Genomic DNA, 21,521 nt, shown 5'->3' with positions numbered 1-21,521 from the left:
CTCAAGAAATCTGAGACAAACATTAGCTTATAGAACCATGTCCACTCAATTCATAGTTCTTGCAGTGTGCACCCAGTGAGATACAGAAGCTAGAGTTCTCCAGAGGTTCATCCAGAGGCCATGCAGTTGCTGTAAATGCTTGTCCTCATCCCTACTAGCACCTGTACCATCTTGCTTGCTCCTCTACTCCCTTCCTCAAGGCTTTTGTGGACTTGGTTGGAATCCAAGTTGGATCCATTCTGCACATGCTCCCTAGAATCACTTTCAATGGGCATGTATCTCCTATAGGTATTGTGGCATGGAAAGAGGACAGATGTGAAACTTGCTAAAAACCCACATGATGCAAAATCATTTCAATCCACAAAGCTTTTATGGTGATGACACTATTCTTTTAGGTCTCATCATGGCTTTCCAATCCCAACATGTGGACCCCAATTTCTACAAACTGTATGAAAATGAGATTGAGGTGACCCTTGATTTTGAAGAAGAGGCCACTGCAGCAACAGAAAGTGTCATCTTTGGTGAAGGTTCTCTAAATGGTTCAGACAAACTAGAGAACCAGGGAATCCCACACAGCAAGGATGATGTGACCCAGGTTGTTAACTTCAACTATGTTGGTGATGACATCAAGCATGAGAGCCATGGGAGCCACCAAGGGTACAGGAACCCACAGTTGAAGGAGCAGGAGGACGTGGCTGTTGCCAGAGGGCCACAGGTCCGGCGCACAAGGCCACGGATCCAGTTTGGTCTCACACCCAGGCAGCTGAATGAGTTGGAAGACGTTTTTGAAAAAACTAAGTACCCCAATGAGATCATAAGGTATGTCACTTGTTTCAATAGCTATTCAACCTCCCATCCTTCAGCATCTCATTTGGAGGTGGAGGTGTGTTCTTCCCACTGTGGAACCCTATCTGCTTTGAGCCCCAAGCATGAGGTCTTTGAATGTTTAGTTGCTGGGTATGGGAAGGATGTTTTGGGAGGTCATAGTCAACATATATATTGCAATGTTGATTCTAGAAACTGGTTGGTGCCTCTCAATTTCTTTTTTATGTTTTCTTTTTTTTCTCCTCCTACTTATCCTCTTCTTCTTCATGGACTGTGTTTTATAATGGGAATTGAACTCAAGACCTAGTGGTTTCTAAGCAATCCCTCTACTAGTATAGCATATCCACCTTGTGTCTATTAATGTGGTTATTTTTTGCAATACAATAGAGATCAATGAAAAGCCACTTCCGTACTTTAGAGCTCACCATCTCTATATAGATTTGTGTTGGACTGTGATCCATCTCCAGAAGTCTCTTCATCTTGCCAAGCTGAAATGCTGTATTTTACTAACAGCTCCACTTTCCATCTTCTTCCCACAGGAAGGACCTTGCAAAGCGCTTGTTCCTGGGAGAATCCAGAGTGCGGGTCAGTAAATCTGAAAAGGCTTTGGGCAGGGCACTCTGCTTCAGGGCATGGGCCATTTTCTTGTACCCATTATGAAAAGCGAGTGTGGGTGAGAGGTGTCCTTGTCTGGTTTATAATAGTAACTGAGCACTGAGTCTTGAAGTTTTCCAGAGGTACAAATGGAAAGGGCACCCATTATGTATCCTTTCCCATTATTTGAGACAGCATAGTCTCTTTTTTCATTTTTCTTCTTCTTGTTGTTCTTCTTCTTCTTGTTCTTCTTCTTCTTGTTGTTGTTCTTCTTGTTTTTCTTGTTCTTGTTCTTCTTGTTGTTCTTGTTGTTCTCTTTCTTGTTCTTGTTCTTGTTCTTCTTGTTCTTCTTCTTCTTCTTCTTCTTCTTCTTCTTCTTCTTCTTCTTCTTCTTCTTCTTTCTCCTCCTCTTGCTCTTCTTCTTCTATTTTATGTCTTTATTAAGGTCTAAGAGAGTGGATTGGTTTTTCAGCAATTGCTGTATACTTCTTTCCCATTTTTTTTACAATATGCTCCCTGATTATTTACATGAATTAAAACATGCAGAGAAATTACGAAATCATTGCCCCTACCACAACCAGGTTCTTTGCACAATGTTGACTCCAGCAGCTGATTGCCTACCCCATTCCTTCTGCAATGTACACAGTAAACTATTCTTCCCATTTTGGTCTGAGGAAAGAATGCTCCACATGCAAAGCCTTTTCCTGTGACTGCACTGGATAATCATCTACATGAATCAAACGGATCATTTTAATACTCTGAGGTGGTACAGTCATAAGAGTTTTTAACATTAATATAGCATAGAGGACAGCAGGGACATTTGCCTGGAAATTAACAAAGTCAAACCAAGGCCACCTGAGTCAATATAAGAGACCTTGTCTCAGGAATATTTTTATAACAGGATCAAAATATAGCTGCTCAGAACTAATTTGCCTTCCCATTGAGAAATCACTTCACACACATAGCAGATTACTAAGAAAACTATCTTTAAGTGTGGTACACATCCCTCTCTGGCTAATCTGGATACAGGAACCACCTTAGACAGATTTTGCATTCCATATCATCAAGTGTCTTTTATGTTCAGGCTCCAGGTTACACTTTGAACAATTTCAATAGTAACAGGCAACTGACCAGTCTAGACACTTAGGCAGATAGGAGAGTTACAGAGCAAAGATGGACCCAGAATAATTTCTTTTCTTATAAGTTTTTTTTTTTAAAAATTTCTGCCTCCTCCCCGCCTCCCATTTACCTTCCCCTCCCCACCTCTACTCTCCCTCCCTCTCCTGTCCGAAGAGCAGTAAGGGTTCCTTGTTCTGTCGGAAGTCTAAGGTCCTCCCCCCTCCATCCAGGTCTAGGAAGGTGAGCATCCAAACAGGCTAGGCCTCCACAAAGCCAGTATATGTAGTAGGATCAAAATCCAGTGCCATTGTCCTTGGCTTCTCAGCTGCCCTCAATGTCCGCCATGTTCAGGGAGTCCAGTTTTATCCCGTGCTTTTTCAGTCCCGATCCAGCTGGCCTTGGTGAGCTCTGATTAGATCAGCCCCATCATCTCGGTGGGTGGGTGCACCCCTCGTGGTCCTGACTTCTTTGCTCATGATCTCCCTCCTTTTGCTCCTCATCTGGACCTTGGGAGCTCAGTCCGGTGCTCAAATGTGGGGCTCTGTCTCCATCTCCATCCATCGCCAGATGAAGGTTCTATGGTGATATGCAAGATTTTCATTAGTATGGTAATAGGATCTGGCCATTTCTGGCTCCCTCTCCTCAGCTGCCCAAGGAACTAGCTGGGGGCATCTTCCTAGACACCTGGGAACCCTTCTAGAGTCAAGTCTCTGCCAACCCTCAGATGGCTCCCTTAATTAAGATATGTATTTCCCTGTTCCCACATTCACCCTTCCTATATCCCAACCATCCCATTCCCCCAAGCTCTCCCCATCCTCCTCTTCACACTTTTCTCTCCCCATCCCCCCTTACCCCTATCCCACCCCACCCCCAAGTTCCCAATTTTTGCCCAGCAGTCATGTCTACTTCCAATATCCAGGAGGATAACTATATGTTTTTCTTTGGATTTACCTTTTTATTTAGCTTATCTAGGATCACGAATTATAGGCTCGATGTCCTTTATTTATGGCTAGAAAACAATTATGAGTTAGTACATCCATCTTCATCTTTTGGGGCCTGGGTTACCTCATGCAGGATGGTGTTTTCTATTTCTATCCATTTGCATGCAAAATTCAAGATGTCATTGTTTTTTACTTGCTGAGTAGTACTCTAATATGTATATATTCCACAGTTTTTCCATCCATTCTTCCACTGAAGGGCATCTAGGTTGTTTCCAGGTTCTGACTATTAAAAATAATGCTGCTATGAACATACCTGAATAAATGCTTTTGTAATATGATAGGGCATCTCTTGGGTATATTCACAAGAGTGGAATTGCTGGGTCCTGGGGTAGGTTGATCCTGAATTTCCTGAGAAACCGCCACACTGCTTTCCAAAGTGGTTGCACAAATTTGCATTCCCACCAGCAATGGATAAGTGTATCCCTTACTCCACAACCTCTCCAGCAAAGGTGGTGTTTTTGATTTTAGCCAATCTGACAGGTGTAAGATGATATCTCAACGTTGTTTTGATTTGCATTTCCCTGATTGCTAAGGAGGTTGAGTATGCCCTTAAGTGTATTTTGGCCATTCAAACTTCTTCTGTTGAGAATTCTCTGTTCAGTTCAGCGCCCAATTTTTTAATTGGGTTAATTAGCATTTTAAAGTCTAGTCTCTTGAGTTCCTTATATATTTTGGAGATCAGACCTTTGTCTGTTGCGGGGTTGGTGAAGACCTTTTCCCAGTCAGTAGGCTGCCTTTTTGTCTTAGTGACAGTGTCCTTTGCTTTACAGAAGCTGCTCAGCTTCAGGAGATCCCATTTATTCAATGTTGCCCTTAATGTCTGTGCTGCTGGGGTTATACGTAGGAAGCTGTCTCCTGTGCCCAAATATTGTAGAGTACTTCCCACTTTCTCCTCTAACAGGTTCAGTGTGTTCAGATTGATATTGAGGTCTTTAATCCACTTGGACTTGTTTTGTGCATGGTGATAGAAATGGATCTACTTTCATTCTTCTAAAGGTTGACATCCAGTTATACCAGCACCATTTGTTGAAGATGCCCTCTTTCTTCCATTGTGTACTTTTAGCTCCTTTATCAAAAATCAGGTGTTCATAGGTTTGTGGGTTAAGATCCGTGTCTTCTATTTGATTCCATTAGTCAACTTCTCTGTTTCTATGCCAGTACCAAGCTGTTTTCAATATTGTAGCTCTGTAATAGAGTTTGATGTCAGGGATGGTAATGCCTCCAGAAGTTCCTTTATTGTATAAGATTGTTTTGGCTATCCTGGGTTTCTTGTTCTTCCATATAAAGTTGATTATTGTCCTCTCAAGATCTGTGAAGAATTTTGATGGGACCTTGATGGGGATTGCATTGAATCTATAGATTGCCTTTGGTAGAATTGCCATTTTTACTATGTTGAACCTCCCAATCCAAGAGCAACGGAGATCTTTCTATTTTCTGGTATCCTCTTCAATTTCTTTCTTCAAAGACTTAAAGTTCTTGTCAAACAGATCTTTCACTTCCTTGGTTAGAGTTACCCCAAGATATTTTATGCTATTTGTGGCTATCGTGAAAGGTGATACTTCTCTGATTTCCCTCTCTGCTTCCTTATCCTTTGTATATAGGAGGGCAAATGATTTTTTCGAGTTGATCTTGTATCCGGCCACATTACTAAAGGAGTTTATCAACTGTAGGAGTTTTTTGGTGGAGTTTTTGGGGTCGCTTATGTAAACTATCATATCATCTGCAAATAACCAAAGTTTAACTTCTTCCTTTCCAATTCAAATCCCCTTGATCCCCTTCTGTTGTCTTATTGCTATTGCTAGAACTTCAAACTCTATATTGAGGAGATAAGGAGATGGTGGACAGCCTTGTCGTGTTCCTGAATTTAGTGGGATGGCCTTGAGTTTCTCTCCATTTAATTTGATGTTAGCTGTCGGCTTGCTGTAAAAAGCCTTTATATTTAGGAATGACCCTTGTATCCCTAATCTTTCCAAGATCTTTATCATAAAGGGGTGTTGAATTTTGTCAAATGCTTTTTCAGCATCTAATGAGATGATCATATTTTTTTCCTTCAGTTTATTTATATGATGGATTACATTGATAGATTTTTGTATGTTGAACCAGCTCTGCATCTCTGGGATGAAGCCTACTTGATCATAGTGGATAATTTTTCGAATGTGTCCTTGGATTCGGTTTGCCCATATTTTATTGAGAATTTTTGCGTCAATATTCATGAGTGAGATTGGCCTGTAATTCTCTTTCTTGGTTGAGTCTTTGTGTGGTTTAGGTATCAGGGTAACTGTAGCTTCATAAAAGGAATTTGGCAATGACTCTTCTGTTTCTATATTATGAAATACCTTAAGGAGTATAAGTATTAGGTCTTCTTGGAAGTTTTGGTAGAATTCCACATTGAAACCATCTAGTCCTGGGCTTTTTATGGTAGGGAGGTTTCTGATAACAGTTTCTAATTCTTTGGGACTAACGGGACTATTTAGATTGTTCACCTGGTCCTGGTTTAACTTTGATATATGGTACTTATCTAAAAAATGTCCATTTCTTTTACATTTTCCAGTTTTGTGGCATACAGGCTTTTGTAGTAAGATCTAATGATTCTCTGAATTTCCTCTGTGTCTGTGGTTATGTCCCCCTTTTCATTTCTGATCTTATTAATTTGCTTGTTCTCTCTCTGCCGTTTGATTAATTTGGATAGGGGTTTGTCAATCTTGTTGATTTTCTCCAAGAACCAGCTTTTTGTTTCATTGATTCTTTGGGTTGTTTTCTGTGTTTCTATTTTGTTTATTTCAGCCCTCAGTTTGATTATTTCCAGTCTTCTACTCCTCCTAGGTGAGTCTGCTTCTTTTTTTTCTAGAGCTTTCAGGTGTCCTGTTAAGTCTCCAATGTGTGCTTTCTCCGTTTTCTTAAGTGGGCACTTAGTGCTATGAACTTTCCTCTTAGCACTGCTTTCATAGTGTCCGATAGGTTTGAGTATGTTGTGTCTTTATTTTCATTAAATTCAAGGAAGACTTTAATTTCTTTCTTTATATCTTCCTTGTCCCAGGTGTGGTACAGTAGTTGACTGTTCAGTTTTCATGAGTTTGTAGGTTTTCTGGGGGTGGCATTGTTGTTGAATTCTAATTTTAATCCATGGTAATCCGATAAGATGCAGGTGGTTACTAATATGTTTTTGTAACTGTGGAAGTTTGCTTTGTTACCGAGTATGTGGTCAATTTTCGAAAAGGTTCCATGAGCCACAGAGAAGAAGGTATATTCTTTCCTATTTGGGTGGAATGTTCTATAGATGTCTGTTAAGTCCATTTGGTTCATTACCTCCATTAAGTCTCTTAATTCTCTGTTAGGTTTCTGTCTGATTGACCTGTCAATTGGTGAGAGAGGAGTGTTGAAGTCTCCCACTATCAGTGTGTTTGGTTTGATGGCTGCCTTGGGTTCTAGTAATGTTTCTTTTATATAAGTGGGTGCTTTTATATTAGGGCCATAGATATTCAGGATTGAGACTTCATTCTGATGGATTTTTCCTGTTATGAGTATAAAGTGTTCCTTTCCATCTCTTCTGATTAATTCTTGTTTGAAGTCAACTTTGTTAGAAATTAGTATGGCCACATCTGCTTGTTTCTTAGGTCCATTTGCTTGATAAACCTTTTCCCAACCCTTTACTCTGAGTAGATGTCTGTCTTTGTGGTTGAGGTGCATTTCTTGTAAACAGCAGAATGTTGGATCCTGTTTTCGTATCCAATCTCTTAGCCTGTGCCTTTTTATAGGTGAATTGAGTCCATTGATATTAAGTGATATTAATGACTAGTGGTTGTTAAATCCAGTTATCGTGTTTTTTTTTTTTTTGGTAGTAGAGTTTGTGTGTTTCCTTTCTTTGAGATGTGCTGGTGAAGGGTCGCTAGATGTCTGATTTATTTTGGTCAATTCTGGACTCCTAGGTTTGTGATTTTTCTTCTTTTACTTTCTGTAAGGCTGGATTTGTGGCTACATATTGTTTAAATTTGTTTTTATCTTGGAATATTTTGTTTTCTCCATTTATAGTGAATGAAAGCTTGGCTGGGTATAGTAATCTGGGCTTGCATCCATGGTCTCTTAGTTTCTGCGTAACATCTATCCAGGACCTTATGACTTTCATGGTTTCCATAGAGAAGTCAGGTATAAGTCTGATTCGTTTACCTTTGTAAGTTACTTGACCTTTTTCCTTTGCAGCTCTTAATATTCTTTCTTTATTCTGTATGTTTTTTGATTTGATTATTATATGACGAGGGGATTTTTTTTGATCCAGTCTATTTGGTATTCTGTAAGCTTCTTGAACCTTCATAGGAATGTCTTTCTTTAGGTTGGGGAAGTTTTCTTCTATAATTTTATTCAATTTATTTTCTGGACCGTTGAGCTGTAATTCTTCTCCTTCTTCTACCCCTATTATTCTTAGGTTTGGTCTTTTTATTGTGTCCCAGATTTCCTGAATGTTTTGTGAGGAGAATTTGTTGGATTTTGTAGTGTGGAGCTGCGGGCCGCCTTCCCGCCGCCCCAGCTCCCAGCCACCGGCTAGCTTTACCCGAAATAATTACACGGAAACTGTATTCTTTTAAATACTGCCTGGCCCATTATTTTCTGCCTCTTACTCACATCTTGATTAACCCATATCTAATAATCTGTGTAGCACCACAAAGTGGTGCCTTACCGGGAAGTTTCTAGCGTACATCCATCTTGGGCTGGAGCTTCATTGCGTCTGGCATCTCTCTGAGGAGAGGCACGGCAGTCTGCCTAACTTAAGAGAGGCGTGGCATCTGACTGAGCCATCTACCTCACTTCTTTCTTCCTGTTCTGTCTACTCCACCCACCTAAGGGCCGGTCTATCAGATGGGCCAGGCAGTTTCTTTATTAATTATCCAATGAAATCATCAGATAGATAGAAGACACACCTACATCAGGATTTGCTCTTTTCTTTGATCAGTGCGTTTATTTTCTCTATAGTATCTTCAGAATCTGAGATTCTTTCTTCTCTCTCTTATATTCTGTTGATTATGCTTGTTTCTGTAGTCTCTATTGTTTATGTAGATTTTCCATATCCAGCCAGCCCTTGGCTTGTGTTTTCTTCCTTGCCTCCATTTCAGTTTTCAAGTCTTGCACTGTTTCCATTATCTGTTTGATTTTTTTTTCTTGGATTCCTAGGATATCATTTACGGATTTACTCAATTCTTCAAACTTTTGGTTATTCTTCTTGTCCATTTCTTTAAGAGAGTTTTTCACCTCCTGTTTAAGGGACTCTATTACTTTCATAAAGTCAATTTTTTCTACTTCTTCTTGATTAGTGTGTTCAAGTCCTCCTGTTGTAAGTTCGCTAGGTTCTGGTGCTTTCTTGTTGTTTTTCAAATTGTTGGAGGAATTCTTGCATTGGTGCCTGCCCACTTCTTCCTCTAAATAATCCCCTATGGGTCTTCTTTTAGAAGTTCAATTCTCCTTGCTGGCCAAGCGGCTTGCTGACAAAGGGCCTACCTTGCTGCAGGCAGGCTATTGAAACAGAGGACCTCCCACCCGCCTGGGTGCACTCAATTCCTGGTCCCAGCACCCAAACAGGCTGAGCTATGGGATTTTATGGCCCCAAAGATGGGAGGATGAAGGGGAGGTTCTCAGTGCAAGCTGGGAAGGGATAGGAAGAAAGAGGCAGTATCCGGGGAGAATAGCCCCTGCAGGAAGACCAGGGAGTGTAGGGGGATTGGGGGAATGTCTGTGGTCCCTCTCTGGGCGGCTGCCGCGGTTCAGGCACTCACTCACCCCAGTGAATGATGGATCTTCTGGTAGACAATCAGGTCTCCTTGCTGGCCAAGGAGCTCACTGACAAAGGGCCTACCTTGCTTCAGGCCGGCTATTGAAACAGAGGACCTCCCACCTGCCTGGGTGCACACAATTCCTGGTCCCAGCGCCCAAACAGGCTGAGCTGTGGGATTTTATGGCCCTGAAGACAGGAGGATGAAGGGGGGTTCTGGGTGCATGCTGGGAAGGGACAGGAAGAGAAAGGCAGTATCCGGGGAGAATGGCCCCTGCAGGAAGACCAGGAAGTGTAGGGGGCGGTTGGGGAATCCTCCTCTTCCTCCTTTTCCTCCTCCTCCTCCTCCTCCTCCTCCTCCTCCTCCTCCTCCTCCTCCTCCTCCTCCTCCTCCTCCTCCTCCTCCTCCTCCTCCTCCTTCTTCATAGTATGAGTAAAAACCACTTAAGAATGAGTACATATTTTATTTGTCTTTCTGGGTCTGAGTTACATCACCCAATATGGTGTTTTCTAGATCCATCCATTTGCCTGCGAATTTCAAGATGTCATTATTTTATTTTACTGTTGTGCAAATGTACATTTTCTTTTTTCCGTTCTTTCTTTGAGGGCCATCTATGTTTTTTCCAGGTTCTGGCTCTTATGAATAATGCTGTTATGAATATATTTGAGCTGATGTTCTAGTGGAATGATGGAGTGTTTGGGGGGTACATATCCAACAGTGGTAGTGCTGGGTCTGGAGATGGATTGTTTCCTAATTATCTGAGAAATCACCATACTTATTTCTAAAGCGGCTGTACAAGTTTACACTCCAAGCAGCAATGTAGGAGTATTCCCATTACCACAGATCCACTCCAGCATAAGTTGTCATCAGTGTTTTGATCATGGTCATTCTTACAGGTGTAAGATGGAATCTCAGAGTTGTTTTGATTTGCATTTCTCTGATGACTAAGGATGTTGAACATTTCCTCAAGTGTCTTTCAGCCATTTGAAATTCACAGACTACTTATAATCAGTATGTAAACATCATATATATAGACAGCATTGAATATTATAAGGTCATGCATATAAGAAAACATAAATGTTTACTGGTATGTGTACAGTGATTAATACTGAAGTCCTGACACTCAAGTCATTTCAGGGTACTTATGTGTAGGATTGTAGTAGGACTCTAAGTGACCTTGGGGACATTCTAATTGATGTAGCAAGCAGTAGGAGAAAAAGAGGGCTCAGTTTTAACAAATAAACAGTTATAAGTGAGGTCAGAGAGAAACTCAGTGTAACTAACCTGTGTTTAATTTATCCAAGAGTCATGTGGGAAGACACTCACAAGTGCACATGGTTGGCCCTCCACCTTTGTTGAACTTTAATGTTCCCCCATGCTGTGTTTAGGGTATCTAAAATAATGCCAAAATAGTCATGTCAGTGTTTGGAGAAGTCTGGTGCTGACAGTTTTAAAGATTTAATTTTGTTACAATTTAACAGAAAGAATAACATTTAGTTCATTTCAGTTAATCGAGTTAAGAGAACGTGATGAAGGGAAGTTATAGAAAGTCAAAATGCAGGTTGGGACTGAGGAGAAGGCCCGAAGGATAAAGCGCTTGCCACATGAGTCTGAGGATCTGAGTTGGGACCCTCAGCATAAAGTTTAGCAGGTGTCAGCTCACCTGTAGTCAGAATCTCTTATGCAGGAGGCAGAGACTTTAGATCTTTAGGGAGACCTAGATTAGCTTAGTTGCTGAGCTGAGGTTCAGGGAAGACCCTGCCAACGTAAATCATGTGGGGAGCAAGCTAGGAAGATGCTTGACTGTGACCTTGGTCCTCTCCAAGCACGAGTGAGCATGTGCACATAGATCCACATACACATCACATATCTTTGCAAGCTTTCATGTGTTTGCACATACATAAAAAAGCAAAGGTACCAATACATGGTCAAGTGTGTCTTCTGTTGACTAACTTGAAAACTGAAAGAATTCTTTTCCTTTAAAGGAGACTATGTTGAAGATGTGGGTTTTTTGAAAGTGTGAAAAGATAGAGCTCACTTGAAGGAAGAGTTGTAGCTATCTCATTTTATAACAAATTTCTTTCCTTCAGACAGTAAAGACTAATGTTTAGATCATGGAATAATAACTGAGGTCATGAACCCAGAGAAACTGACTGCTACATGGCAAAAGAGAAAGGGGAAAGGCAGTGCAGAGTGCTATTCATGCTAATTTCCTTCAGCATGTATCAGGGCAGTCTTGATGTAAGTGAGCTCCCTACCTGCAGTAGTAGCCTGTGCCGAATAGCAGTCCTGCCTAGCAGCCCCTGAGTGCTGGCATCCTAACACCACGAGGTGTAAACTAGAGTAGGATCACGCTCAGGTGAGAGAAACTGGGAGAGAAGAGGGAGTTTCCCCCAGGGTGGAGAGGAAGAGTGAATGGAAAAGAAAAGCTGAAAGAGTGAGGAATTCTCCCTGTGTTGAGCGGATAGGACCCTCTACTTCAGATCCAGAGAGACAGAGGTGCTGCAGCCCCAGAGAGTGATGTGAGGCAGCTGTGGAGACACAGATGCACTGCAGCTCCAGAGAGGCTGATGCACTGCAGCTCCAGAGAGGCCGAAGTACTGCAGTTCTAGAGGCTGCTGCACTGAAGCTCTAGAGGCTCATGCACTGTAGCTCCAGAGAAGCTGATGTACTGCAGCTCTAGAGGCTGATGCACTGTAGCTCCAGAGAGGCTGATGCACTGCAGCTCCAGAGAGGCAGATTTACTGAAGCACCAGAGAAGCTGATGCACTGCATCTCCAGAGAGGCTGATGAACTGCAAGTCTAGAGGCTGATTAACTGCTGCTCCAGAGAAGCTGATTTACTGCAGCTCTAGAGGTTGAAGCACTGTAGCTCTAGAGGCTGATACAATACAGCTCTATAGAGGCTGATGCACTGCTTCTACAGAGGGGCTGATGTACTGCAGCTCTAAAGGTTGATGCACTGTAGCTCCAGAGAGGCTGATGCACTGAAGCTCTAGAGATGTTGATGCACTGTAGCTCTAGAGAGGCTGATATACTGCAGTTCTAGAGGGGCAATGCACTGCAGATCCAAAGAGGCACATACACTGCAGTTGTAGAGGCTGAAACAATGCATCTCTGGATGGCAAGCACTGTGCTCTAGAGGCTGAAGCACTGCAGATCCAGACAGGCTGATGCACTTCAGCTTTAGAGGATTATGCACTGCAGATCCAGAAAGGCTGCTCCAGTGGCTGATGCACCACAGCTCAGGAGAGGCTGATGCACTGCAGTTCAAGAGTTTGATTCACTGTAGCTGCAGAGAGACCAATGTACTGCAACACTAGAGGCTGATGCACTGCTGCTACTTAGAGACCACTGGTGATATGGGAATACCCTCTGTGTGTGATTGAAGGTGTAAGTCACAAAAAATCCCACACAAGTTTGGAATTATGATTAATAGGATGGTTATTTATTTAAAGGGGAAAAACTTACAGATCACCGTCCCAGCCAACAGCCCTCTGCATAATCAGGAAGGGAGCCTAGTCACCAGAAGCAGAGCTGGAAGCCAGAGAGCGAGCGGAGGGAAGTGACTGCTTTTTTTTAAAAGAGAGAGACAATGCCCCAAGGGACTGGTATCTCAGCGGCTATTGGCTGAAGGAGCAGAAGGAGCTCCTGCAACATGTGGTGATTAACATTAATGAATAAAGAAACTGCTTTGGACATATAACAAGGCAGAAATTAGGTTGGCAGGAAAGCTATGCTGAATGCAGGGAGAAAGAAAGGCAGAGTCAGAGGGAGAAGCCATGGAACAACCACCAGAGTCAGACATGCCGAAATTTTGCTGGTAAGCTACTGTCACATGGAGATACACACATTAATACAAAGTGGTTAAATTAATATGTAAGAGTTGGCCAATAAGAAGCTAGAGCTAATATGCCAAGCAGTGACTTAATATAGTTTCTGTGTGATTATTTCTGGGCTAAGCTAATCAGGCAGCTGGGAACCAACAAGCGGCCTCCTCCCAACACACTGGGGCTTTGGTTGAGTTCATGGAGGCATCATGTTGGTAGCTTCGAGTTCCCCTCATGGCTTCTGGTCCTTTGGTTGGTCTTCTTTAGACCATACATTCACATAATATAAGGGGCCAGGCAGGGAGAGAAAGGACATGGACTCAAAGATGTGCAGTTTGAGAACTTCCCAATATAATGGACCCTTATTCCCTAGATCCTGAGAGGATGGTGACATCTAACATGTAATGTGACTGTATTTCCATAGCTGGCTATGTATTAAGGAGGAGGCAGTTTTACTATCTATTCTCCACATTGTTGCAGATCACATTCCTGAGTGGAGGTTCAGCCTAAAAACTTTGGATCTCCTGGTAGAAAAACAGAGCCCAGGATGTCCTTCATGTTGGGCAGGAAGTAGGGCATCACTATCTGTAGTGAGGAGCTGCGGGCAGGCCTGTTTTTCATCCTGCATGGTTTCCGGCCTCCTGGCTAGCTTATGCCCCGAAATAACAACACACAAACTGTATTCATTTAAACACTGCCTGGCCCATTAGTTTAAGCCTCTTATTAACTAATTCTAACATCTTGCTTTAACCCATATTTAGTAATCCGTGTAGGACCACGAGGGGTGGCATACCAGGAAAGATCTTAACCTGCATCCATCTTGGAGAGGAGAGGCATGGCAACTGCCCGAGGCATCTGCCTCACTCCCAGCAATCTGTTCTGTCTTTTCCACCAACCTAAAGGCTGGCCTATCAAATGGGCCAAGGCAGTTTCTTTATTAATCAATGAAATCAACTCAAACAGAAGACCCTCCCACATCATTTCTTCTTTTTCTGTTTAAACAAATAAAAGAAGGCTTTAACTTTAACATAGAAAAATTACATATAACCAAACAGTTATCAAGTAAGAATTACAGTTACAATATTTATATCTACTTTATCTTTTATCATAACTAAAGAAAACTATAACTATCTATTATTCTTCAACTCCATCAAAGATTCCAGAAGGACACAATATTACTTAGGTGAACAAGAAGTAAGCTACTCCCAAAACTCTAGAAATGACAGTGACATCTCGCTGCCTGGAAAGTCACCCAAAGTTCCTCTGTACCATTGGGGCATCCATCTTCAACCTTCAGGCCCATAATATCCAGCAGACATTTCCATGAAGCAGGAAAATTCAAAGACAGTTCAGTCACTATCTGCCATGTCCTGAAGAATGTCTCACAGACTCTTTCATGAATCAGGAACCCTGAAAGACCATCTTACCTCTAGGCAAGTTCAGCAGTCCTCTCTCTACGGGTTCTCTGTGTCCAGTTTATGCAACAGTCCAGGCAAGAGCAGTTTCTTGCCCAAATGGTTATTAAACTCAATAAGGAGCCTCTTCAATGCCCATCTTCCTTTTGAAGTAGATTGGTGCTGCCAGGAGCAGAGGTGTCTCATTGTCATGAAAAGCTCTAAGTTATTAAAACATTAAAATGCTCTATTCTGTAGTCTTTGAAAGATATTAGGAATGCCTATCTAACTGAAATATATCTCTATATATCTAGAAAATCTAACTAACATGACTATAAGCTTGACTATTATCGATGATTATCCATTAACAACCTATATACATTACTTTTTTAAATGAACTACACAATCACAATACCTTAATCAGTATCAGAAATACATATACATATAACAAAATTGACCTTAAATTTATATCAATAGAGTAAATTTATACCAATGTAAATCATTCATATCTATATCATTTCCCCCTTTAAATGTAAAAGAACATTTATAAACAATATTTGGGAATATGGACGTAGTTATTTCTCTCCAAACTGCTTCCTGCTGAATGGGGGCACTGTTAATCAGATCTTTTATGGTGTAACCTGTGTGCTAGATTCATATCAGTCGGCAGTTGAGCAAAGTAATTTCTTGAGGGTGTTCATAGTAATTTTTAGGAGGGCGTGGTCTATCATACCATATTGGGATAGATGCAATCCACAGAGTCTCATCCTCTGTGAAAACAAAAGAAGAATCTCTTCCAAAGTATCACATCCTTAGATCCAAATTCTGAAGTCAAGGTATTTTCAAAATGTCTATGTTGTATTAGTACAGCAACATTTATTAACAAATATCTTTTAGCATCTGTTGCTCCTTCCTCAGCATTCGAACAGTTCAAAGAGAGCATAATAACATACAGTATCAAGATTCTCCATGTATTTTCCATCTTTACATGGCTTTACTTAACCTCTATTTCTTTTATTTTTACTTTTACTTTTTGAGACAGGTTCTCTGTATATCTTTGTCCTGGAATAACTCTGTAGACCAGGCTGTCCTTGAACTCACTGATCCCTCTGTCTCATCTCTGCCTCCCAGGCATTGGGATTAAAGGTGTGTCCTCCCACACCTTGAAGTCACAGAGGTCAATCTACCTCTGCCTCCCAAGTGTTGGGATTAATGGTGTGTACCATCACACCCAAACTACTTTCTTTCTTTCTTTTTCTTTTTTACTTTTAAGAACTTTAACCTTTAGCCTGCATATACTTTTAACACATAGTAAACCATTTAGGGGTTTTCTTCAACTTTGAATCTATCTTTACTGTATATCTCTCTCTTTTTCTAATCACATGAGTCTTTAATTTACCAAGCAATATTGGTAGGACTAAAGCTGTGGCTTTGGCAGCTGGATACAGCCCATTTCTTAGCTTTCTGCAGTCTCATGGAGGTGGGTACCAGCTGTAGCCATGTTTATTGCCACAACTCTATAGTGTTTCAAGGTCCTTGCTAGCAAGCAAGTGTTAAACAACATTCAAAAGCTCCATAGTCAGGACCGCCTGCTTGAAAGAGTCAGAGTTTGCCCTGACAGGACATCTTAAAAGAGCTGCAGAATTTTACAGCTAAAGCTGAGTCAGGAAGCCTCTCTTAGATGAGAGTGCTCTCCTCCCTCTAGAAAGCAGAGCAGACCCAAGAAATTGCTGCTACCAAGAAAACATGCTTTACTTTATTCTTTCCCAAGCTTTCTCAGGCTTTCTGTGGATTCAGTTATCCATGTGGGCACCATTCTGTAGTGAGGCAGGCCTGTTTTTTATCTGCATAGCTCCCAACTGCATGACTATCTTATGCCCCAAAATAACAACACACAAACTGTATTCATTTAAACACTGCCTGGCCCATTAGTTTCAGCCTCTTATTAACTAATTCTAACATCTTGCTTTAACCCATAGTTATTAATCAGTGTAGCACCACGAAGGGTGGCTTACGAGGAGAGATCTTAACCTGCGTCCCTCTTGGAGAGGAGAGGCATTGTGACTGTCTGAGCCATCTGCCTCACTTCCTTCTTCCTGTTCTGTGTACTCCACCCACCTAAGGGCTGGCCTATCAAATGGGCCAAGGCAGTTTCTTTATTAACTAATGAAATCAACACAAACAGAAGATTCTCCCACATCAACTATCAAGCTACAACTCTCATTGAGAACATTGCCTTTGACCTGAGCCCAGAAAACTTAGGAGGGCATGGAAGAGCAGGAGTGCAAAAGTCCAGAGGTGACAGTGACCTCATCCTATTACCTATTTTATAGAAACAGGGAGTCCCAAGATACCTGAATGATGTGTCTGAATTGGCTCATTTCCCTAATCCTATAGATGACAACATCACATCTCTGTGCAGGCCTCCCTTGGAGTAGTGTTAGCTCTCCCAAGTCAATTTAGGAGGGATGTTTGTTTGTTGTTTGTTTGAGCTGGGGCTAGGATGTGACTTTTCACACTCTTTAGACAAGTGTGATTCCTTGTAATAACCCTACTGCCTTAAGGTGCTGGAGCAATAAGAAGCCATCCAGCCATATATGGTGAGCCAAAATCATAGGAGTAAAGCAGTTTACCGGGGAGAAATTATGTGTTTTGATAAAGAAAAATATTCCAGAGGAGATCCAGAAACACTGGAACAGAAGGACAAGATGCTGGAGGGAGAAAGAGGAGAGAGGAATGAGGAGGAAGAAGAGCTGGAGGAAGAGGAGGAGACTGGCAATGAAGGAGATTGTTTTCTGACAGTTAAGGGGAGGTAGGAAGCAGGTATCCCACTATCCTAAGTGGTGAATCTCACAGAACCCCTTGTCCTTCCTGATATGGGCCACTTGTGAGCAGCCCCACTGGGAGTTAGGATTGAGCTGTCTATATATGGCAGCACAAATGAGTATATTGTTGAAGTGCATTGATTTCATTTTGGTTTTTGACCTTTTGTACAGAAAATATATTTTGTTCCCTTAGAGTCATCCATCACCTTTGGATCTTCCAGATTTTCTGCTTCCACTTCTGCTTTGATCCCTGAACCTTGACAGTAGGAGGTTATGAAGATATTCCCTTGAGGATAGAGTACTCCAAAGTTGTTAGCAGAAATGACCACTTACATGGTCTGTAGCTACTGCAAAGATTTTATTCCAATGACTAGGATGACACCCAGGTATCTGGGAACCTAGGCATGGCCCCGGGTGTCTAGAACATGGGGGGTATAAGGGCATCTTAAAACCTAGATGTCCTAGTATTTAGCTCAGCAGCTGCAAATGCCTTTGCAGAGGTAAGCACTTTGGAGCAAGCTGTTTACTGAAACTAAGATAAGCAGTTAGCTGCGGGAGGGATACATATAAACAGGCCATTGAACCACAGCTAAGTTAGCTAGAACATTCCTGATCTTTTGTCCCTAGAGTAGACTTAATTAATTTCACGTGGGATTCTCCATCACAGAGATCAAAATTCTATATCTACCTGAAATGGCTTCAACAAGAATAAAAGATGGAGGAACCTCTTCACTGGCTTGCACTGTCACATTTCCCACTATGACAAATCATTGACTCATCCTGTTCTAGGAGAGCATAGTTGTTTCTAGAAACCAGTAAATTAGATGAGTTGATTTTCTGTTTGAGGCAGTTGGCCAGGCAGGTGAAGAGGGAGGGTTCCACCGTTAGTCTGATAAGGACAAGAAGCAATGGTCCAGCTGATGCTGACAGTAATCTATAGGGACCCAGTCACCAGAGACTGATAACAATGTCCTGATCTATGTCTTCTTTCTTTACTTCCTTTGAGCTTTTCTCTCTCCCTTTCTATTCCTCTTCGCCTTCTGTTCTCTTCTGCTTTCTTTCTTCTTTCTATCGACTGTTCTTGTCCCCTCACTTACCCATCCACCTTCTTTTCCTCATAACCCCCAGTCCTTTCTCCTCTACTTATTTAAAAAGCAGTTAATCATGCATGCACTCCAGGGCACTGGCAGCCCGTTCCCACCACCTCACCTTCACTCTCCTCTCCTTCCTTAGAGCAATAGGCTTCAGAATTTCCAGGAAGCCTGCTGAAAACCAGACTTGGACCAGGCATTGGCCCATCACTTCCCAGCAGCTTCCTTTCCTGTGCATAGGAGATAAGAGGTCTTTATGGGAGGCCACAGAAACCTCCACAGTCAGCCAGAAAGGTGATCTATCATGGATAAAACTGGACATGGTCAGACGGAAAAAAATAGAAATAGTTTCATCTTTCTTGCTCTTCAACTTAGGTCAGAAGTCTCGGGATCATCTCCAACAATCCAAGTTGAGGAATCTATGGCAGTTGTTTCAGCTGTTCCTGAGCCTATTTAATTAGAACCAGAATTGGGACCCATTTGGCCTTTGTTATCATTGATTCAAGGCCAAATATGAGCTCTCCCTTCTGCTCTATTATAGGCATATATCATGAGGATTACATAGACAAGAATACATGCAATGGGGTGTGACTTTCCAGGGCGCCAGGGAAGGTACATATAGTCTAAGCAGTAGTCCACATAAGCCTTATAATTCAAGGGCATGATGCAAGTACCTTGTCCTTGGCAGAGAATGTGTAGATTGAAATCCCTGAAGACCTTTTCCTATCCGGTCTTCTCCATATCCAGATTTACTGATCCCTGGTCTCTTTCTTAGATCCGTATTTTCCCATTTCCTAGACAGGACATAAGAGAGGAAAGGTAGACCCTAAAGAATTTCATATTTCTGGTTGTTCTGAAATCTGATTTCCAGGGTTGGGGTTCCTAAGGATTTTGTGTGTCGCTGTTTAGAAAACTCTGGTCAATCTAAAGCCTCACTGGCTCTTACTGTTACACAGAGTTGTTTTTTCCACTTGTGATACTGACTGTTGAATACACCAAAGCCATCTCTTTCACTGTGTTATTGCAGCACTGGTTTAAGCAAAGAAGAGCCAAATACAGGAAACACCAGCAGTCTCAGGAGCTCCAGTGTGCATCTGCTGATGGCCAGGACACCTTGCAGGAAAGCTTTTGGAGGAGTCCTGAAGCATCACCCTGTCCAGACCCCAGATGAAGACAGGATCTTCAGGTGTCACTGACACCTTCTAATGGCTGTGAAACTGTATCCCTTCAGCAATAAAGAGTTGTGTTGTAGTGATGAGGCGAGCAGGCCTGCTTTTCGTCCTGCCTGGCTCCCACATGGTTATTTTTACACACAAATAACAACACATATATTGTATTATTCTAAACACTGCCTGGCCCATTAGCTCTAGCCTATTACTGGCTAACTCTCACATCTTGCTTAACCCATTTCTAATAATCTTTGTAGTACCACGAAGTGGTGGCTTAACAGGAAGATTCTAGCCTAAGTCCATCTTGGGTTGGACCTTTATCCTGAGTGCCTCACTGCCTTCTTCCTCCCAGCATACTGTTCCGTTTACTCTGACTACCTAATTTAATGTCCTATCAAATGGACAAGGCAGTTTCTTTATTAACCTATGAAAGAAAAACATAGACAGATGACCCACCTACATCATTGTGTATTCAAAATATTCCATGTGCCTTTTGAGGGTCAGTAAGGTGTGGATGTCCATTATTGAGAAAATATTTAACAAAAGAAAAAAGAAAGGGAACAAACTCTGAGACATCTTTACCACTCCACAAGTCATGAAAGTTTCTCAAGACCCACAGCAATCCTCTCTCAGACGTATATTCTTCTCTGTTGTGACATTGTACCATCGTCACCTTAACACGACCCTGTGGGAAGAAACACATAAAATCAGGAACAGGACAAGTCCCCAGTGAGAAGATTGTTCATGACTAAAGCTGTTTCCCCCAAACCTATGCGGCCACTCTTAAACTGCAACAAATACAGAAAGACAACTTTCTGAGCCTTCATCAGAAGGGAGTGTGACCAGTCACCTAGGCTGCCTTCAGGTCTGTTCACTGTCCCTCCTATCAATGGCACAGTTATGGTACTAGGAGTCCTCCTGCCACAGGTCCTACTGTTTCAAAGGAAACACAAGAGTCCATCCCATGCCCATTAGAAAGAGGCTTCCTCTCTTCCTCCCCACCTATGCCCGAGATGCACAAGAGGCATATCGATCAATTCCTCCAAGGTCAGGCAGGAGAGGCAAAGGATTCTCAGCAGGTGAACCAGGCCAAGTTACTGGTAGACATAGGTTGCAGGGAGCATACAGGGAGCAATCGGCTGTGTTAGCCCAAGGTTGATTAGAGGAGAGGCAGTGTTGAAAGCCTATAGAGAGAGTTATGCCGGAGTTCCAGCAGGGAGGACACATCAGGGTGGCATTAGCATGGTGGTGTATGTCGTGGGGTTAGAGCACATGACCTGTGAGAACGTGGCCAAGGCATGAGCTGCTTTTGATGCTGTGACTACTTGTGAGATGTGGCAGACTCTAGAAAAGAGGGTGCAGTAGGATGTGTTAAAGCCGCTTTCTAAACTGAGTACAGGTAACGAGGGAATCTGGACTTTGCAGTAGAGAAGATGGGTAAACAGGGCTGTGTACTGAGGACACACATCCAGAAGTCTGGTGTGACAGAGGAGGGGCAGATAGACTGGCTGTAGTACAACCTTGTATTAGGAAAGTTTGTGGATGATAGAGGCACGGCAGAGAGATGGAGGACGTGATCCTCACAGCAAGAGTGTCCAGATGCCAGATAACATGTATGATTTTGTGTGTCATCCTGACAAAGGCTAGAGCCATCAGAGAAGAAGGAGCCCCAGTTGAGAAAATGCCTTCATGAGGTTTAAATCTAAGGCATTTTCTCAATTATTGATCAACAGGCAAGAGCCCGGATTTCAGAGGGAGGTGCGATTCCTGGGCTGGTGTTCCTGGGTTCTATAAGAAAGCAGCCTGAGTAAGCCATGGAAAGCAATCCGGTAAGCAGCACTCCTCCATGGCCTCCTCATTAGATCCTGTGTCTGTGAACCTGCCCTGTTGGGGTTCCTGTCCCTACTTCCCTCAG

At 42.3% G+C, this 21,521-nt stretch overlaps 1 protein-coding gene across 1 annotated transcript; it reads left to right on the top strand.

The window, feature by feature from the left end:
* Positions 1-403: 403 nt before the first annotated feature.
* Positions 404-19,608, top strand: LOC119804428 (rhox homeobox family member 1-like). The gene is made up of 3 exons (XM_038315845.1): positions 404-819; positions 1,365-1,410; positions 19,465-19,608. Exons 1-3 carry the CDS (start codon positions 404-406, stop codon positions 19,606-19,608), a joined length of 606 nt encoding a protein of 201 aa, XP_038171773.1.
* Positions 19,609-21,521: the final 1,913 nt, after the last annotated feature.

This window comes from Arvicola amphibius, chromosome X, assembly GCF_903992535.2.
Source record: "Arvicola amphibius chromosome X, mArvAmp1.2, whole genome shotgun sequence".
In the NCBI taxonomy this organism is placed as follows: Eukaryota; Metazoa; Chordata; class Mammalia; order Rodentia; family Cricetidae; genus Arvicola; species Arvicola amphibius.
This window is presented reverse-complemented; position numbering and strand designations above follow the sequence as displayed.